This window comes from Squalius cephalus (genome assembly GCF_949319135.1).
Source record: "Squalius cephalus genome assembly, chromosome: 10".
Lineage (NCBI taxonomy): Eukaryota > Metazoa > Chordata > Actinopteri > Cypriniformes > Leuciscidae > Squalius > Squalius cephalus.
Genome location: NC_137131.1, coordinates 11449198 through 11468424, shown reverse-complemented (window position 1 = coordinate 11468424; position 19227 = coordinate 11449198). Strand labels below are relative to the sequence as shown.

Below are 19227 nucleotides of genomic sequence, written 5' to 3'. Positions count from 1 at the left end.
TTTTTCACAAAGTGCTCCTTAAAATGTTCAAATATACAGTATGTATTCTGGGGAACACATTATAAATCTGGTTTAAAAATAAATCTGTCAAATGATTGTGATCTTGCATTTCCAACCCCACAAATCAATGCGTTCAACCGTGCTTCATCACCTCATGCCCTAAATCCTACCGTCAGTCTAGAAAGGGAACACAACATCACCAGAGACCTTGACTGCATGTCAGCAGTGTGAGTGTATTTCTACAGCAGTCCCTGCGGAGGTCTGTGTGCTTACTCTTGGCTGAAATGAACCCTTAGATAGCATGTGAAATGGACTATTTGTGTGTCAAATCATGACCGTGTCTTTCACTGGTAGTTTGTTTATGTTCTGCAGTGAGTGTCCTAAAGCTTTGGCACTTTTTAATCTCACAAAAAGGCCTGAAGTGTTCTGGACTTCATGGGCTTTCGCTTTACGTGGCCAACCTGACCGAGGGCTTGTGGTGAAAAACAGCCTCCCCAGTTGCAAAAAGCCCCCCTGAAGCCATCAAAGTCACTAACTTCAGAAATACATATTTAGAATCTTTAAGATTTTGTTTTTTCTCACTCTTATACTCACTAATAAAATAACTGTTTGCTATTTTATCAAATTTTATATGTAAGTTACTACTGTGATGCAAAGTATTTTCAGCATCATTGCTGCAGTCTTCAGTGTCACATGATCCTTCAGAAATCATTCTAATATGATGATTTGCTGCTCAAGAAACATTTTGGTAACACTTTATTTTACAGTGTCCTTGTTACATATGTTACATGTACTTACCATAGTAACAGTAAATTATGCATAATTACATGCAACTAACCCTCAACCAAATCCGAATCCTACCCTAACCCTATAGTAACATAATATTACTCAGTGCTATCAATATATATTTACACTGTAACAATGACACCGTAAAATAAAGTGTAACCAAAAGTAATACATTTTTTTTTAAAAATCGTACTTAACTAAACCTATTGAACGTTACTGTATCAGTTTCTACAAAAAAAGAAAGAAGCAAAAACGGATTTCAGTTTCATGTTTTTTGAGCACCAAGGAATCATATCGATTCCTGAAGGATCATGTGACACTGAAGACTTAAGTAATGATGCTGAAAATTCGGCTTTGATTACAGGAATAACTTTGATTTTAAAACATATTTAAATACAAAAAATGTAAATACTTTTAAATGTTAATAATATCTCGCAATATTACTATTATACTGTGTTTTTGCATTTTCATAAGTATATTTTACAGATTACGGTAACACTTTATTTTACAGTGTCCTCGTTACATACATGTACTTACCATAGTAATAACAGTAAATTATGTATAATTACATGCAACTAAACCTCAACCAAATCCTAATCCTACCCTAACCCTATGGTAGTTGCTTAATATTAATCAGTACTATATAATTACACATAAAGTGTGACCCAGACTACACTAAACGTAATTCTTTAAAAAAAGGCCAAAGACTTCTCAAGTCTTTAGTGCATGCTAATTCCATGAACATTTTATGAACATATGCAGAGTGTCTTTATCTCTGTGTTAAAAATATCATTTTTTTATAAAATATAAATGTTTTCTCCTCTTGTCTACCATAGAAATGCAGCACGACAACTGCACTCTTTAGATTAGTTCAGTCTTTCCATCTCATAATGCTTGAGCAGATTTGTATGAGTGGGGTGGGATCTCAAACCATGTTGACTCCAGGCTAAACAGCTGTCTATATTCATGAGATCCTCATTCTCCACAGCTGCATCATCATAAAGTCACCTTTTCCATTATTCAAGCCTACAAGAGCTTCCTCCGAATTTACAGAATGCCTCTTGTGTCTTTCAAGGGGGGTTTTCTTGTAAGCCTGAATGTGAGATAAGCAAAACACAGTGGGATGCATGTGGAATCTAACGGGTGATTTTCATGCATTTTACAGTGATGAATAGCTCGGAATAAGAGTTAGATGTTCAAATATCTAACAATTTCTCCATGTAGCACTGTGCTGACTCAAAAATATTCCCAGTTACTGCAGTCGTACCATCATGCTATTGTGATACACAGATCTGCGCTTTTTGTTAAGAAACGTCTGAGCAAATTGATAAATCAGTCTTACGCTGTTAGATAAAGAACAAAAGTTCAGATCAATAAATGGTAATGAAGTCTTTCACAACTGCTGCTGCTTGCAGCTGTAAAAGGCTAGTGAGATGTGAACAGGGTCTGGTGACGTGATAGGTTGTCAATACAGGAACAGACTAAGTCTTATGGAAACCAGTAATAGGAAGCTATTCAGTTTGTGCTTACTTTATTCAAACTCGGTAATTCACAGCTATTTTATTACAGTGCTTGCAAGGGAACGCTTTATTCATTCTTTAACATTCTGGTCAGGTTTTTTTCAAAACCACTAAACATTAACTTCTACAATAAATTCAGCCTAAACCAATATACAGACTATATTCAAACTTTACTTATTAGAAAAATTCAGTCTTATGTGTATTGTTCGTTGGTGTGGATGCTAATGTAGTTATATCATAATAGTTATCTTTCTTGGTGTGAATGGGCCTTTACACTGACAGAATGTTCAACAATCAAATGTTAATAACAGCGACAATTATCATTATACTATTTACTGAATTGTGATTGGCCCGTTATTGAAAACCTAAAGTCTCTCAGTAGATTTGTAGATACGCAAAGACTTATTTCTCTTGTGAATATGCTAATGTGTTTTTTTAACAAATCGGTTGAGCAAATGATTCAGTGACTCATTACACATGTAAATGATTCAATGACTCATTAAACAAATGAGTAACAAAGAACGATAAAGATAACATCATAAGGACGTCCCGATAATGTTGTTCCTATAAGAACATCTTCTCTCAGCATTGCAAAAAAAAACATTCATCAAATACAAATAACATCAAAAGGATGTTGCATGAATGTTGTTCTAAGAACATTTTCTCTCAACATATTACGTGAACAAGAGGCGATTTCAATATCAGGGGGGCTCAGCCACAAATGAGGGCATGTTGAAAAAAAAAAAATTAGCATGTTTTTGTGGAGGATTTCTGTCACCTGGTGGAAAACAAATACACTTTTAACATGAAAATGACATGAAATTACCACTATAACCAGTAGATGGCTGCAGAGGGCCATTAACTGGTTCATTTGCCATTTCCACTCCCTTTTACATTTCTTTTAGGTTGATATTATAAAATAAATTTTAAAGTACATCAAGAGTAGGAAAAGTCACAAAGACTCATGCCATTTAGATGAAAGGAAACTCATTAAATAAATAAATAAATAAGCAAGATTTTACAGTGGATGGGAAACAGTTTTTTTTTTTTACAAACAATTGCTCCCGCGTCATATTATGTAAACTGCATTTATGACAAAGAACTGTAGATATCATAATTATGTTGATATAAAAAAAATCGGTATCGATAGGCTACTGGTATTTCCATCAGCAAATGCAAATCTAGTTTTTGCCGTTTTCCTTTCGAATTCTGCCATCTGCTGATGAATCTTAATATTACAATGGTTTCGGTTTTGATATATGTATAGTAAAATTTACAAAGACTCTTGAGTCATGTTTTAAAAGTTAGTTTGACCTGTAAGCACATGTATACCGTATTAAACGTTTCCACAGTATTCCACACATCCCAGTCAGATCTTGACTGACTGCCAGAGGTCTGTGCCGTGTTTTACACTGATGGTCGTCTTCGTGCCTCGGTGCATTGTGGGATCGCTCTCCGTGTTTGCCTCAGTTGATCAAGATGGCCGCGAATATTTTGTGGAGGGGTTGGAGTTGAATACACGCCGCACACCGAGCGATTGTGATGTTGAACGACCCGATTCTTTCGTCTGCATCAGAACATCTTCAGAAGTAAGCTGTCAAAACATTAATCCCCCTTTTCCCATCCCGATCGCGCTCGATCGAAGCCGTAATAAGCGCTGGTAGGCCAGTTAGCCGCGCTGCTAACCCGCTCCGGGGAGGGACGGAGGGAGTTTCTGATAAACAAGCGAAATATGTTTAGTGCCGATATCCTTATTACTCCATCGTTTTTGATTATGCAACAATAACCGTTAAGTAAAACCCATACGTTGCGTCTAACTGTCAGGACTGTGGTTAACGTTAGCTGCAGCTAGGCTAACTAGTTACTCAGCTCTTTCCTGCCATTACTCCCCATGACAGTTACTGCAAGGTTACAAGATCTGCTGCTCTCACTCTGCCTTAAGCGCAACGATCATCATCAACAAACTTTATTCGTGACTATTTGGTGTGTGTGTTCGTTTGTTTTAAAATGATCTTTAGCAGACTGACCGTGTGTGTGCAAGGTTGAAGTTGTTTGTGCACTGTCATACCCCCTGCCTGCCCCTCTGCGGCCTCTCCTCCTCCTGCTCGGGGTAAACAGGATGGTACTAATGCGAAAGCACACGGTGTGTTTTTAGTTCTGGCCTCTTTTTAGGTTTATGTTCCTGCTGTTCTTGCAGACACATGGGTGCGTGTCAAATACTGGCGAGCTGACTAACGTACCTAGTCAGTATGTTTGGACATCAAAGGGTCCCAAATGACTGTCTATGTAGTAGTAATATAGGTTTTACGACACTATCTATGGTGACATTCTGCCCCGTGATGCACGTTAGTTCGTGTTTACCAACAGTACAATGTTTCTCTATCACCCTGAGCAGTCTCTATCAGTTGTTAATGAGGTAGGCTAGTTTTAATCCCTTTCATCAGTCAGCATTAAGTGAACTATATTCCCAGTCGTCTGTGGATATTGTCTGTAATGTAGCAGTAAAGTTACTGATGTGAGTGAGTGACTGTTCTCTCTGTTAATCTGCAGGATTGCTTACCTGACCACCTTTTGGTCTCTTTGAGTTCAGAGCTGAAGAAGAGTGTGATATTGGAAACTTTAAGCAAGTCTAATGTAAGTGTCTTTGTTTATACCTTTTTTTTTTAATCAACATACATAGTCAGTTTCCAAATTACTGACTCTGTTTTACAGTTTTGCATTAAGAATAAGCAAATTCTTCATTATCCTAAAGGTGCGGTCACATTTACAATTTCTGGGCGAAACTGTTGTTCAACAGGAATCTGCACAATTAAGTGTTTTTCGTGTGCGGGCAAAAAAGTTCCCTAAGCAGATTTAGGGAACTATTTTGCTCATGTGAATTCACAGAAAGCTGTTTGGTTTGAAAGTAAGTGACTTCTGTCTGTGTAAACGGCGTTTTATGCATCGCTACTTTATCGACAGCTAGTCTCTTTTTTGCCCGCATTATTTTTTCTGAAATTTCACTAATGTGTCCGCACCTTGTGGGTTGGTTGAAAAAGCACTATTGACCACACTGGTGGCTCGTTAAAAAATCATGTTACAGTAATGCACTTGGAAGTACATGAGGCCAAGCAATAAACATTATTGCATTATTGCTGTGTTTTAAAAGTATAAGCCATAAGACCTCAAAATTATATTGGCATGAATTACGATGATGATACATAACCAGAAGTTTAGTCACTTAGAAAAGTGTAATTCCGGAAAGCATAATTTAGGAATTACAGATCAAATAATAAAGAGTTTTTTGAAAGCTGTAATAAAAATACAAGCTTCATGTATGCTTTTAAACCCCCAGGAAATCTGCCTCCATTTACTTCCATTGTAAATTGTTACTGTTGCTGATTTTTATTTGCTTATTATTTTTTGTATACTGAGGGACGAGTCAATCATTTTTTATTTGATTCAATATTAAGCCACAAATGCTGTCAATAGAGCAACTTGTTGAACCCAAAACTTAATATTAGGATGGCATCTATTTAATGATGAAGACATAGGCTAAATGTCTATTAAATGTTTGTTTTTTAACACATTGTGACTGATCAATGCATGATATTTTGGTGTCAGTGCAAAAAAGCATTTTGCATGAGTTGCAACATTATAGATATGAGTCAAAATCTGCAATAACATTTCCATCAAGAGGTGCATACATTTTTGGTCAAGATCTTGTATTGACAATGCAAGAGTCCAGCACTCTGTAAAGTCTCTTCCAGCACATCCCAAAGACTTTCAATGAATTTAAGGTCTGGACTCAGAGGTGCCAAATCATGTGTGAAAATGATTCTTCCTGCTCCCTCCCAACCATTCTTTCACGATTTTGAGCCTGATGAATCTTGATGTTGTCATCCTGGAATATGGCCATGATGTGTCTCTCTACATGGTTGTTTAAGAAATGAAAAGCTGCACACTCCATCAATTAGGGTTAGAAGAACTGTTGCCAACCAAAAAAAAAAAAACATAATAATCACTACAATAATGATCCAATCATTGTGTTCCTGGTCATCCAATTTGACTCATGCTGATGTAAGATTCAGGAACTTGACAGATGAGTTTTATAAAATGTAGTTTGATCACCATCTTCTCAGTTTGTTTAAAAGATTGAGGCAATTATCAAAGTTTGATAAAATGTTGTTCAATTTTCCAATAAAAGACGATACATCTTTACATGATTTCATTTTACGTTTAATCACCCCTAAGCAGATTTTGACTCGTATCATTATGTTTCAGATTAATAATCCTTTTAAAGAATTTAAGGTATAATGCTTGCTTTTTCCTTAATTTTGAGAGTAGGCCAGTCATGTGCACATGCAACAGTCATGTTTTGATGGCTGTTAGAGAATTTAAATGGATGGGTTTTCTTTGTTTGATTTAGCAGAGAAGTATTTGCACTATTCTGCACTTATTTCGGGATTGAACCATACTAATCCCCCCTGCTGTCCTGTTTGAATGTCTGATGCAGGAAGCGAGCGGCTGCAAAGCATTTAATTGAGCGCTACTACCACCAGTTAACAGAGGGCTGTGGAAATGAGGCCTGCGCGAATGAGGCTTGTGGCTCTTCTCCGGGTTTCCAGCGCATGGATAACAATGCAGCGGCCATCAAGGCCCTGGAGTTATATAAAAATAATGCCAAACTGTGTGATCCTCATCCCTCTAAGAAAGGAGCCAGTTCAGCCTTCCCGGAGAACAGTGCCAAAGGAGCCCACAACTTCTCTGCTTGCAGCAACGGGAAGATGAACCATAAGGACCTACAACCCGCAAGGGAGGACTTTAGAGGTGAATAACGTTGTCGTGATAGCAGAATTTCTGTCGTTCGCAAATGTCGCAAATGTTTAAATGTGCGTTACTCTGTTCTTTGGCAGATCTGAATTTCCTGACGGAGGAGAAGGTGTATGAAATCCTGAGCCTCTGCAGTGAGTCTGAGGATTATTCTCCTCTAATTCGTGTCATCGGTAGGGTTTTCTCAAGTGCGGAGAGTCTGGTCCAGAGTTTCCGCAAGGCGAAGCAACATACCAAGGAAGAGCTCAAGTCCCTACAGGCCAAGGATGAGGACAAAGATGAAGATGAGAAAGAAACGGCCTCTGGTTCGTCCACGGCGATGGAGGTGGAACCCGAAGCCTCAGCGTCAAGTGGAGATGGGTCGTCTCACGGGGAGAACAACGTCCAGAAGTTTGATCCTGTAGAAGTTTCTGTAGACATTGAGGCAGTTAGAAGAGTGTACGACAGACTATTATCGAACGAGAAGATTGAAGCAGCATTCCTCAACGCGTTAGTCTACCTGTCGCCCAACGTAGAGTGTGACCTCACCTATCACAACGTGTACGCCACCGACCCTAATTACCTGAACGTCTTCATTATCGTCATGGAGAACAGTAACCTCCACAGTCCGGAATACTTAGAAATCGCACTGCCGCAATTCTGCAAGGCAATGAGCAAGCTACCTCTTCCGGCTCTGGCTAAGCTTGCGTGGTTGTGGTCGCAGTACGGCACAGACCAGATCCGACGTCTGATCGAGACTTTCCAGCAGCTTATTACCTACACAGTCATCAGCAACGAGTTCAGCAGCGAAAACCTGGTCAACGAGGATGATGGAGTGGTGGCAGCCACCAAGTGCTTGAAAATCGTCTACTATGCAAACGTGTTGGGCGGCGACCTAGACACGGGTCACAACGAGGAGGAGGACGACGAGCCGATCCCGGAGTCGAGTGAGTTGACTCTGCAGGAGCTGCTGGGCGAGGAACGACGCAATAAGAAAGGCCCTCGGGTGGATCCGCTGGAGACGGAACTAGGCATTCGTGCCTCGGACTGTCGAAAACCCCTCATCCCCTTCGAGGAGTTCATCAATGAACCGCTCAATGATGTGCTGGAAATGGACAAAGACTACACTTTCTTCAAAGTGGAGACCGAGAGCAAGTTCTCCTTTATGACCTGCCCGTTCATTCTTAACCCTGTGACTAAGAATCTTGGCCTGTACTATGACAACCGGATCCGAATGTACAGTGAGCGCAGGATTACTGCCCTCTACAGTTTGGTGCAGGGACAACAGCTGAACCCCTATCTGCGACTCAAAGTGCGCAGAGACCACGTCATTGATGATGCTCTTGTCAGGGTAGGTCCCAATGAGCTCAAAAAGTTATATATTTGTTTTGAAGTAAGATATCTGAATGGTTTGTGGTGTATAGTTTATCCTTTTTGAAGATGAAGATGTTTGTGGATGTAAAATGAATGTGTGATTGGTTTTAGTTGGAGATGATTGCCATGGAAAACCCAGCAGACCTGAAGAAGCAGCTGTATGTGGAGTTTGAGGGTGAGCAAGGAGTGGATGAAGGAGGAGTATCCAAAGAGTTCTTTCAACTGGTCGTAGAGGAGATCTTTAACCCAGATATAGGTAATTATCATTAATAATTCCTACTAGGGGTGGGCAATCTTCCCAATATTTTATATCATGATCTTATAACAAACGATCATGATCCACGATCTTGAATCGCGACCTTCTCCATTTTGACATGTACTATTGAGAATATCCCGACTGGAACAAGCCAATGGACTAGAATAGTCATTAAACCCTGAGTTAAACTTTAAAACACTGTATGAATTAAATATACATTGATTTTTATTCAGTCAAGAGCAGTGAGTGATTTTGTCTTTGTCTTTTGTTTAACATTAATGACAGACAGCAGCAGATATTTGCATTAGGCTTTAAGACCGAATGCATGGATCTAATATAATGACACGCATCCTATTTCTTTCCCAAGACTGTCATTATGTAAATTCTCGCCAAGACAGACATTTTTACATATTTTTGTTTATATTTAACCATTTAACCGCAAATACAGAAAGCGCATGGGGATCAGTCTCTTTCATAATTTAATGCGCTTTTAATAACTCTTTTTAAAATAAAGCATGTCCTGCAGTAGACTATATTTTACTATATGTTAAGTTTAGGCTTTTAAGGAGGGGCGAAAGCACACTGCTTTGAAGGAAAGGGATGGTATGCGGCACAATGATTATTTTATCTTATCATGTTTTTATAATCTTGGAAGCCAAAATAGAAACCAAAACTAAAATTTGATTCATCGCACAGCCCTACTGCTGTTGAATTGTTGTTGTGTTTTTTTTAAATGTGTCAACAGGCATGATAGAGACATATGATATAATTTGGCTAGTCAGCACAGCCATCTTGCAGGCAGTCATTGGTGTATTTGCATTGCATTATTACGAGGACATAAAAGATCATGATCTCTACGATTCGCTTGAAAATATAACATCATCAGATCGCCCACCCTTAATTCCTACTTGACTTTTTGTCTTTCTTCATGCATCCTAACGCAAAGTTCAATTTAATTTCAGTTTAATTCATATTCATTGGTACTGGAATGGATAGGTTATTGTTTGTATGGCCTAGTAGCCTTACCCCCAGTTTCAGACAAGGCTTGAGCTAGTCCCAGAGTAAAATGCCTGTTTGAGCTGTTTTAATCGAAAGCAACTTGCACTGAGAATCATAAAATGTCAATGCCATTGTTTTGTCTCAAGATGCACACCAGTAATGTTTTTTCTAAGGCATGTTTATAAAAGTTGCTTAAATATCCTAATTGAACTAAGGCCTAATTCTGGCTTAATCTAAGCCCCGTTTGTGAAACCAGGCCTTAACGTTCCACTCAGAACTTATTTTACACTGTTGATTCTAGAGCCCGACCGATATATCGGCGGGCCGATATTAGGCATTTTCCTAACTATCGGTATCGGCATTTATAACGGCCGATAAATTAATATTTAAAAAATTGCAGCGTGCAGTGATTTATGTAAGGATGGCGCTGCCAATAAAGCACCTAAAAGCTGTTACAAAGAACTGGCAAAAGTGGCAAAAAAATAACAGCGCGTCCGGTGTAGACACAGTGTTAACCTGTTAAGCTTCACCAGTGCGTGGGCGCACTGAAGCGTTTTTTTATTTATATAGTTCAAAGTTACTATCAGATTTAATGTTATACCTTGACAAACTATACATCATTAAAAAGATATAATACTCAAGTTTCAGTATTTGACCACTATTGTATTCTGAGAAACTTATAGTGACAGTTATGTCTTAATTTGTGTCAGGAGTTATGAAATGAAAAAATGAGTCCATACCTTTAATATGAATTATGCGCGTCAGTCGCTTCCATTCATAAAAAACTCCCGTGCTGTCGTCATGACAGCGATACACAAAACAACGTCCTTCAGGGCTTTTAGCTCAAAAACGTGCAAACTTGGAGAAATATTGATATATTCTCATAGATTCACGTCATATTTCTAAAGACAGGAATAATATTTATTGAATTTATACCCAAATGCGTCGATGTAATCATTATGATCGCTTCTTACTGAGATGTGTAGTGTTTTCAATTCATACCAATAGCCTGAGGGCGCTATATGCACAAAAAATAATCCATATATGGGACATGAAGAAGAGCCATAATCATGTGACATTCCAGGACGTCACTGCTACACACAAAGCTACAGAGATCCCGCTGTAATATGCATGTTTTGAAGACAATAAACATGTTTGCTATGATATTTGATTTGCCTGTGTTCTTCAAGCCATGCCAGGTATTTTATATTTTATATTATATTTATAATGTAATGCTAATCGATATAGACTTTATCATCGTGCATAAAACTATAAATAATGTTTTCTGTCTGATTTTTTTTTTTATCTGAAGCCAAATTATATCACAGAAGATTATTTAAAACACTCGATTGCGTTATGAAGTAAGTTTGGAGCACAAACATGGTTTTAATCTCATAAATGGTCGTGTATTGATGGTGTGCTAAGCTAACATGCTAGCTAGCCCAGGTGCACCTGCCACCAGGGGTTATTCTTTTATGAATTTTGTTCTAAATAAGAATGCTTACTGATATGTTTTAGTGCATTTGACCACTATTTAGTGCACTTCAAATGTGAAGTGAGAACTTTGATAAAAGAAATTAGGGATTAAAACCCTGTGAATAGCCAGTCGTTAGTAACTATAATGCAGACAAAAGAAATGCATATTTCGAGCCATAACCAGTCTGGAGAGGTGTGAATGTGTGCAGGGGGAGACTGAGACTGAATGGGGCTCGTTTGCACCACAAAACAATAGAGACAAAAGTCTGAATGGATGCTTAGACGACGACTAAACATCAGTAGCATTTTTAGAGTAGCCTAATCAAAATAAAGTCATGACATGATCTTGAAAAACATTTAACTAAATACAGAGTTTTAGACTTATTATCTTCATATTTTAAATATAACATGGTCAGACATGTGGCTTTAGCTGTAGTGCATTTCTAGATTGCTCCAGTGCCAACTTCAATTTTATTTTCATTAATATGTTTCATAAAAAAAAAAATCGAATAACTTTACAAAATTTTGAAGCTATTTAAAAAAAAAAAAATCATTATGACAATAATTAATTCTACATTTACAATAAACTACCAGGTGTCAGCTTTCAAATGAGATCATACTTGTGCTTTTAGTGCAAAGGGTTCATGAACTGTATCTGTTTCAGTTTGGGTATGTCATTTCTGGGGATTTTTCAAAAGTGGGGTTGCAGCTTAACAGGTTAAAGCTCATTTTGCCATTTTGCATTAAAGGGCCATTTTGCATTAAAAGTAGCCAGATGGAGAGTGACACGTTCAGAATTAATACACTTTTAGTAAACTACAGAACAGCGCGAGCGGGAAGCGGCGCACCTCACGCCGGCAGAGAACGCGTCCGAGAACGGACATATAAAACGCACACACACAGGTCTGTTAAATTAAGCAATACTTTTAAGGTAGTCTAATATTTTTCTGACTAACAAAATTACTGACACAGTAAAGGGTAGATTTAAATAAAGAAAAACGAAATTTAAATAAAGAAAAACGAAATTTAAATAAAGAAAAACGAAATATAAATAAAGAAATTAAACGAAATTTAAATAAAGAAAAACGAAATTTAAATAAAGAAATTAAACGAAATTTAAATAAAGAAATTAAACGAAATTTAAATTTCGTTTAATTTCTTTATTTAAATTTCGTTTAATTTCTTTATTTAAATTTCGTTTAATTTCTTTATTTAAATTTCGTTTAATTTCTTTATTTAAATTTCGTTTAATTTCTTTATTTAAATTCCGTTTTTCTTTATTTAAATTCCGTTTAATTTCTTTATTTAAATTTCGTTTAATTTCTTTATTTAAATTTCGTTTAATTTCTTTATTTAAATAAAGAAATTAAACGAAATTTAAATAAAGAAAAACGGAATTTAAATAAAGAAAAACGGAATTTAAATAAAGAAATTAAACGAAATTTAAATAAAGAAATTAAACTAAATTTAAATAAAGATAAACGAAATTTAAATAAAGAAAAAACGAAATTTAAATAAAGAAAAAACGAAATTAAGTTAAATTAAAAAACGAGATTAATTTAGATTGATAATAACGGGTAAAAAGGCTAATACATTTTGTTTCTATTATTCTATTTTCCACAATGTCAAAGCAACACAGCTTAATCCAAAACACAAGCTCAGACATGCACTTCCTCCATACAAACTCCGCTGTTCTGCGCTCTTGCCAGAGAAGACTCCTGTTGCTGGAACACTTGCGAGTCAGTTCTGTTTCTAGCATGCATGCGTTTTCCGCGTGGCTCGAGCCGCGCCTGAGAGACGCGTGTCTCACGCAGGCAGTGTGCAAACTCCAACCTGTTAACATGGGAGCCGAAATAAAAACGGCCATGCCACGCAGTCAGTGTGTCGCCGGCCTTATTCAAGCGCGAATGAGAACCGTTTCGCGGGGGATCCCAGATGTAAAAAAAACAAAAACAACAACAACAAATATTCGAATGTCAAATTTTCAAATCGAATACCAACCCACCGAATGAATATTCGAATATTCGGGTCCAGCCCTAGTTTCACGTTTAGTACATTTTGCTTACTACTTATTTAAAATAGTATAAAACTACTGTACATATGTAATTATAAACGTTTTCATTATGATATTATTAATTTTACTTTACTAAAAAGATCTGAGCTCTTCCTCCACTGGTAGATATTAGAGAAATTAAGATTAAAAATAGAAGAGTATTTATAATATAATATAATATAATATAAAATGCTATATATTATATTATAATATAATATAAAATATTACAGCTCAAATTCTCATTCTATCATTCACCCTGCCTCCATTACATATCTTTGTCACACAAGTGTTTAATCACCACATTTGAGTTATCATTGCAAAACGTTTATATACTGTATTTATTCTGTTTATACTGTTTTTCTATATACAGTACCCATCAAAAGTTTGTACACACCAATTGGAAAGTGTGTCCAAACTTACTGTACTATAATACACATAAATAATATTGCTACTGTATTATAATATACACATAAATAATATCGGCCGATATATCGGTATCTGGCTTTTTTTTATCGGTATCGGCATCGGCGCCCAAAAATCCATATCGGTCGGGCTCTAGTCGATTCAGATCTGTCTCGTTGTCATCTTGATTCATTAAGGTTGAGGTGGTTGACATCTGTTGTTCACCCATCTGTACACGCTTTCTCTTTCTGTTTTATCCACAGGCATGTTTACCTATGATGAAAGCACAAAGCTTTTCTGGTTCAATCCTTCATCGTTTGAAAATGAAGGCCAATTCACCTTGATAGGCATCGTCCTGGGCCTAGCTATCTACAATAATTGCATTCTCGATGTGCACTTCCCTATGGTGGTTTACAGAAAATTAATGGGAAAGAAAGGAACGTTTCGAGACCTTGCAGACTCACATCCGGTAATACTTGCCTGGTTACATTTCTTTGTTCTTCACCAATCTCCCTAGTCAAGCATTTGTTTTTGTAAACACTAATATAACAGAAAGTTTGGGGTCAGTAAGATTTTATGTTTTTGAACGAAGTGTCTTATGCTCACCAAGGCTGCATTTATTTGTCGCACGATCCTTCAGAAATCATTTTAATATGCTGATTTGGTTTACAAGAAACTATACTTATTATTATTAATGTTGAAAACAGCTGTGCTACTTAATATTTTTGTGGAAACCATTCATCTTTTTTTAAAAGTCTTTATCATCAATTTAATGTGTTTTGATCAATTTAATGTGTCTTTGCTGAATAAACTTTTTTTTTTTTTAAGTGTCTGATCCCAAACTTTTGAACAGTATTGTGCATTTTTAAAGTTTACATGTAAATCAATTTAAACTACATTTTAGAAAAAGTGGTGCATACTTTTTTCGCATGCAGGCAGACTTAAATGTAGATTCAAATCTTGCAAAATCCAACAAGACAGTATGTAATGTCTATACAAACAAATATATAATATAATAATTATGTAAACATGGCCTTGGATTTTTGGCCTCCTTGAAATGTTGTAAGTTGACTGAGGTTACAAAGAGCAACATTTCAGCTTTATTTCAAGTGGGTGTGCATGTTCTGTCCTCAGTCTTTTTAATGGCATGCTGAGAGGAGATTTGAGCAGGTACATCAGCAATTCAGTCATTATGACTTTAGCACACAGTGACTGCTCATCAAAATATTTGGGGCGAGTTGATTCTTGCTCTGTCACATAGCAATTATTTAATAGACTGGATTAGCAAATAAAAAGCTTGGAGTATCAGTGCCGAGAGAATGATTATGTTCTGTCAAAATAGTGCTGATTGTGTGTTTCTGCAGGTTCTTTATCAGAGTTTGAAGGACCTACAGGAATATGAAGGTAATGTGGAAGAAGACATGATGATTACCTTCCAGATCTCACAAACAGACTTGTTTGGAAACCCACTAATGTATGATTTAAAGGAAGGCGGTGATAAAATCCCAGTTACCAATGAGAACAGAAAGGTTAGTTCACTTTTACAAGCATTACATTCATTCATTCATTCAACTTTTAAAACCACAAACATGTTCATATCTGCAAGTATATGCATAACATGAAGTGGGTCTCTGCAGGATTTTGTGGCACTCTATGCAGAGTACATGCTGAACAAAACTGTGGAGAAACAGTTCAAGGCCTTCAGAAGAGGATTCCACATGGTCACTAATGAATCTCCACTGAAGTATCTGTTTCGACCAGAGGAAATTGAGCTGCTTATATGTGGCAGCAGGGTAAGTTAGCTACAGATTGTTAACTACCTCCAGGATGTTCTCACATGTGGCACATCCATACATATAAACCCATTTGTTTCTTTCTCATGCAGAATCTTGACTTCCTAGCACTTGAAGAGAGTACAGAATACGATGGAGGATACAACAAAGATTGTCGCATTATTAAGTATGTGGATGCTTAATAAAATAATATATATGTGTGTGTGTATATATATATATATATATATATATATATATATATATATAAACAACATTATTATTATTATTATTAATAATAATAATTTAATATTATTTCATTTAATAAATTATTAATTTATATAAATATATATATTATATATATTTATATATTATTTAATATATTATCTATGCATTTAATATATTTTTATATAAAATATATATTTAAAAAAAATTGTTCTCTAACTTCATAGTTATGTATGCATATTTATGTAAATATGTAGTATATTTGGTCATTTGAGGTTTTTGGCAGTTTCTCCAGTTACAAAACCTACTGACAACCTTGTAAATGGATAATAAAAACTTTGTTTTCTGGTACTTTTAATACATTTTGAATAAATGTTGTGCAAGATTAGTATTAAGTGAATGATTCATTTTTGTGTTTGCAATTTTAACTTTCATCTAGGTGCTGTCAATTGACCCTTCGATAAGCCACGCCCGAAAACCGCCACAGGCCAATCTGTGGCTTAGCAACCGTAACTAGGTGCGGGAGGTCTGGCAAGCTTTTGAGCGAGGGAAACATGCCGAAGCGTTGTGCGTAGGGATTGTGAAAATCTGATACCCGGTCTCCTAAAAGTTTGGGCGGGGGGGGGGGACTTTTTTCCCCTTCTCGAAACCTAAAACCCAAGGGGAGAAATGCCGGCGTGGATCAAGCAGTGTGGGAGGCCCCATTCACAACTAAATGTCGACAGGATTAACAAAAACACCTACGTTTGCTCCACGACGTGTGAGCAGTAGCCTGGCGCGCTAAAAATATAAGTGGGAGAATGTTATCATTGCAAAGTGGTCAGGCTAATGTCTTGTGTTTATTTCACAAGATTTATGGATAAGCTGTTTGATTTATAATTATTAGATTATTTTCTAATTTCACTCACCCTGCTGTGCATGAACATAGCTGTTCCTCAATTTGTGTTTCCCATTTGAATGGTCAGCAAATGAGGCGGCTGCTGCATGCGCTGGGACCTATAGGCTTTAGCTTCGATTTTGATTAAATTATTCTCTAATCGGTTGCATATTATGTCGTGGATATATCCCTCGAATGCATACTGCAGTCCCTTTTGTCTTGCTCTCTCAGACATTTCACCTGTTCGCCAAAAATTACTTATCTCCTTGGGAATGTCTGACACCGGTGTGTACATACTGTAATAGACATGCCAGGCATGCGAAAGCTTGTCAGGCGTAGCAACAGTAACCAAGGAGGGCGAGGCTTAGCGAAGGATCAATTAAATATGGGCATTGGGCCTTATATTGTCCATCAGTAATCCTGCGCTCTAGATAATGGCATCAGCATTTACAAGAGCGATATCAGTGGACCACTAATTTTAAAAACTATTTCCTATGTGGTATAAAAATGATGAAAAATGATATTTTTGTCTCTCATCAGGGATTTCTGGGAGACTGTGCACTCATTTGGACAGGAGCAGAAGAGGCTATTTCTTCAGTTCACCACTGGCACAGATAGAGCTCCAGTTGGAGGTTTAGGCAAACTCAAGATGATTATTGCCAAAAATGGCCCTGACTCAGACAGGTAAACTCAAATACTGTCTCTCTACACTTTTGGACAGTAATGAGTTCAGTTTTTGACACCATACCGTATTCAAATATTTGCATGATCATGTATCAGATCAGTTGAATCCCAAAGTCCCCCTGTAGTCAATTATTGTATCCCTTTAAACTCAAAATTACGTATTTACACGTTTTTTCCTTGAATTTTTTTTCATGCTTTAAAATAGCTTGAATGTAACTCTACACCCTTGCCTCATTTAGTATACGTGGTTCTATGAATATGCAAATTAGCCCCGCCTCCACTCACTCACACCCGCTCAGAGATCCACTGACGATCACACGTTGACGTGATCGGTTACACGGTAGTTTGTGATGTCAGAAACACCAGCGATTTCAAACCGCGTTTTTGAGACTGTCTTTGGTTCACTGCGGTTTTAAGAAGAAAATAATCAGCCATGGTGTTTACTTATGAATTAAAGCAGTTTAAAAACTCCACTTAGACATATAAACAATAACAAAAACTGGATTTTCACCTCAGGGGGTCGAATATGGCTCTCTTACGCACACTTAAGTGCCACCATACAGCTGAATCGATTCAGAATCACCCAAGAAAGAACCATAATGCATCACACCTTTACCACACCAGACTTGCTTGCATGTTATGCATGATTGAAAACGAATGCTGGAATAACAGTAGTAATGCTAAACAAATTCTGCTTTACATTCTCACCAGTTTTTTTTTTATCACGTTAATGACATTGTATACATTTCTTTCCACAGCAATAAACATGCAGTAGAAGTATTAAATAAAGTAATACACTCTTCTTCTCCTCCTCTTATGATCAGGTTACCCACTTCTCATACTTGCTTCAACGTGCTGCTCCTCCCCGAATACTCCACCATAGAGAAACTTAGAGAGAGACTCCTTAAAGCCATCACTTACGCCAAAGGCTTCGGCATGCTCTGAGGCTCCAGGACCCGCAAAAGAACTCACTCGCCCTCAGAGGTTTCATTTGTGCGTCAAAGGAGAATTCAGCTACATCGACAACTAAAAGTAAATATCAAGTTTAAATGTAAGGCAACGTGAAATGGGTTAAAATGGGAAAGTTCTGGTGGCCGTGTGCCTGTGCCTAAATAGTTGATTAAACCACACTGGACTCTTGGCTCTCTCTCCCTCTTATGTAAGTGTTAAGGTTCCCTTTTTGTATGCACTGAGATATTGCGTTATTTATTTTAAGGGATTAAATCTCTTCTGGCATGTCTGCCAGGAAATCCACTCACTTTTTGCTTTCGTAGTCATAAAAAAGGAGGGACGGTTAGAAGTTTTCGACACCTGCAGGACTGATCACCATCTAAACTTAATGAAACAGCAAGATCAAAGGGAGGAAGTGGAACTTTATTGATGTATTATGGTTGAACTGTGAAAGTGCACTTAATATTCAGAATGTCTCTTAGTTTTTTGTTTGTTTGTTTTTGGTCTGCCCTTTGACTTTTTTTGGCTCGTGTTTCATAGGTCTTCCCTAGTCCATTCGCATTTGCAGCAATGCTTTCAAAGGTACAGAGCAGCTCTAGTCTCAATTGTGTCCAGGAATCTGTATTTATTGAGGAACTGCGTTGTTTGTAATGCCGCTTGAACAAGCTGTGCTGCTCTTTTATGGCCAGTGTTCTGCATTTCGCTTCTTTCACACAGAATTGATCTGTTTGCTAAAATTAATCTACGCTCACGGTGCACTCCTGACAAAAACACGTAGTGTTACAAAAGAGAGATCCAACCTTCCCATAAAACTCTCTCAATGGTTTTCTACAAGTGTTTTGTTTTGTTATCCATCTTGTTTTAATTCAAAATTCAGACTTTTAGTCGGTGAATGCTAATTGACTGCCCCGTGAAGAAACTGTTTCTGTTTTAGTTGCTTTTTTTTTTCTTGCTCTGCACAGTGTCTGGCCCTATACTGTTGGATGAAAATGAGGGGAAATTGGCACAAACTGTACCACTGTCTTGTCGTGCCAAACATTTATCCTGAGATTTGCCGCTCCGGT

At 37.1% G+C, this 19227-nt stretch overlaps 1 protein-coding gene across 3 annotated transcripts; it reads left to right on the top strand.

Annotated features, from left to right (window-relative positions):
• Positions 1–3548: 3548 nt before the first annotated feature.
• Positions 3549–18397, top strand: ube3a (ubiquitin protein ligase E3A). 3 transcript variants are annotated; one of them, XM_079883867.1, is made up of 11 exons: positions 3549–3895; positions 4857–4940; positions 6802–7115; positions 7202–8448; positions 8583–8727; positions 13921–14126; positions 15022–15186; positions 15295–15450; positions 15543–15616; positions 17069–17212; positions 18037–18397. In XM_079883867.1, coding segments are annotated over exons 2-11 (2574 nt in total). In that variant the 5' UTR covers positions 3549–3895; positions 4857–4938; the 3' UTR covers positions 18158–18397. The 3 variants fall into 3 exon arrangements, with proteins under 3 accessions (XP_079739993.1, XP_079739992.1, XP_079739994.1); XM_079883866.1 differs by having other exon boundaries at positions 3685–3895; positions 6998–7115; XM_079883868.1 differs by lacking the exon at positions 3549–3895 and having other exon boundaries at positions 7002–7115.
• Positions 18398–19227: the final 830 nt, after the last annotated feature.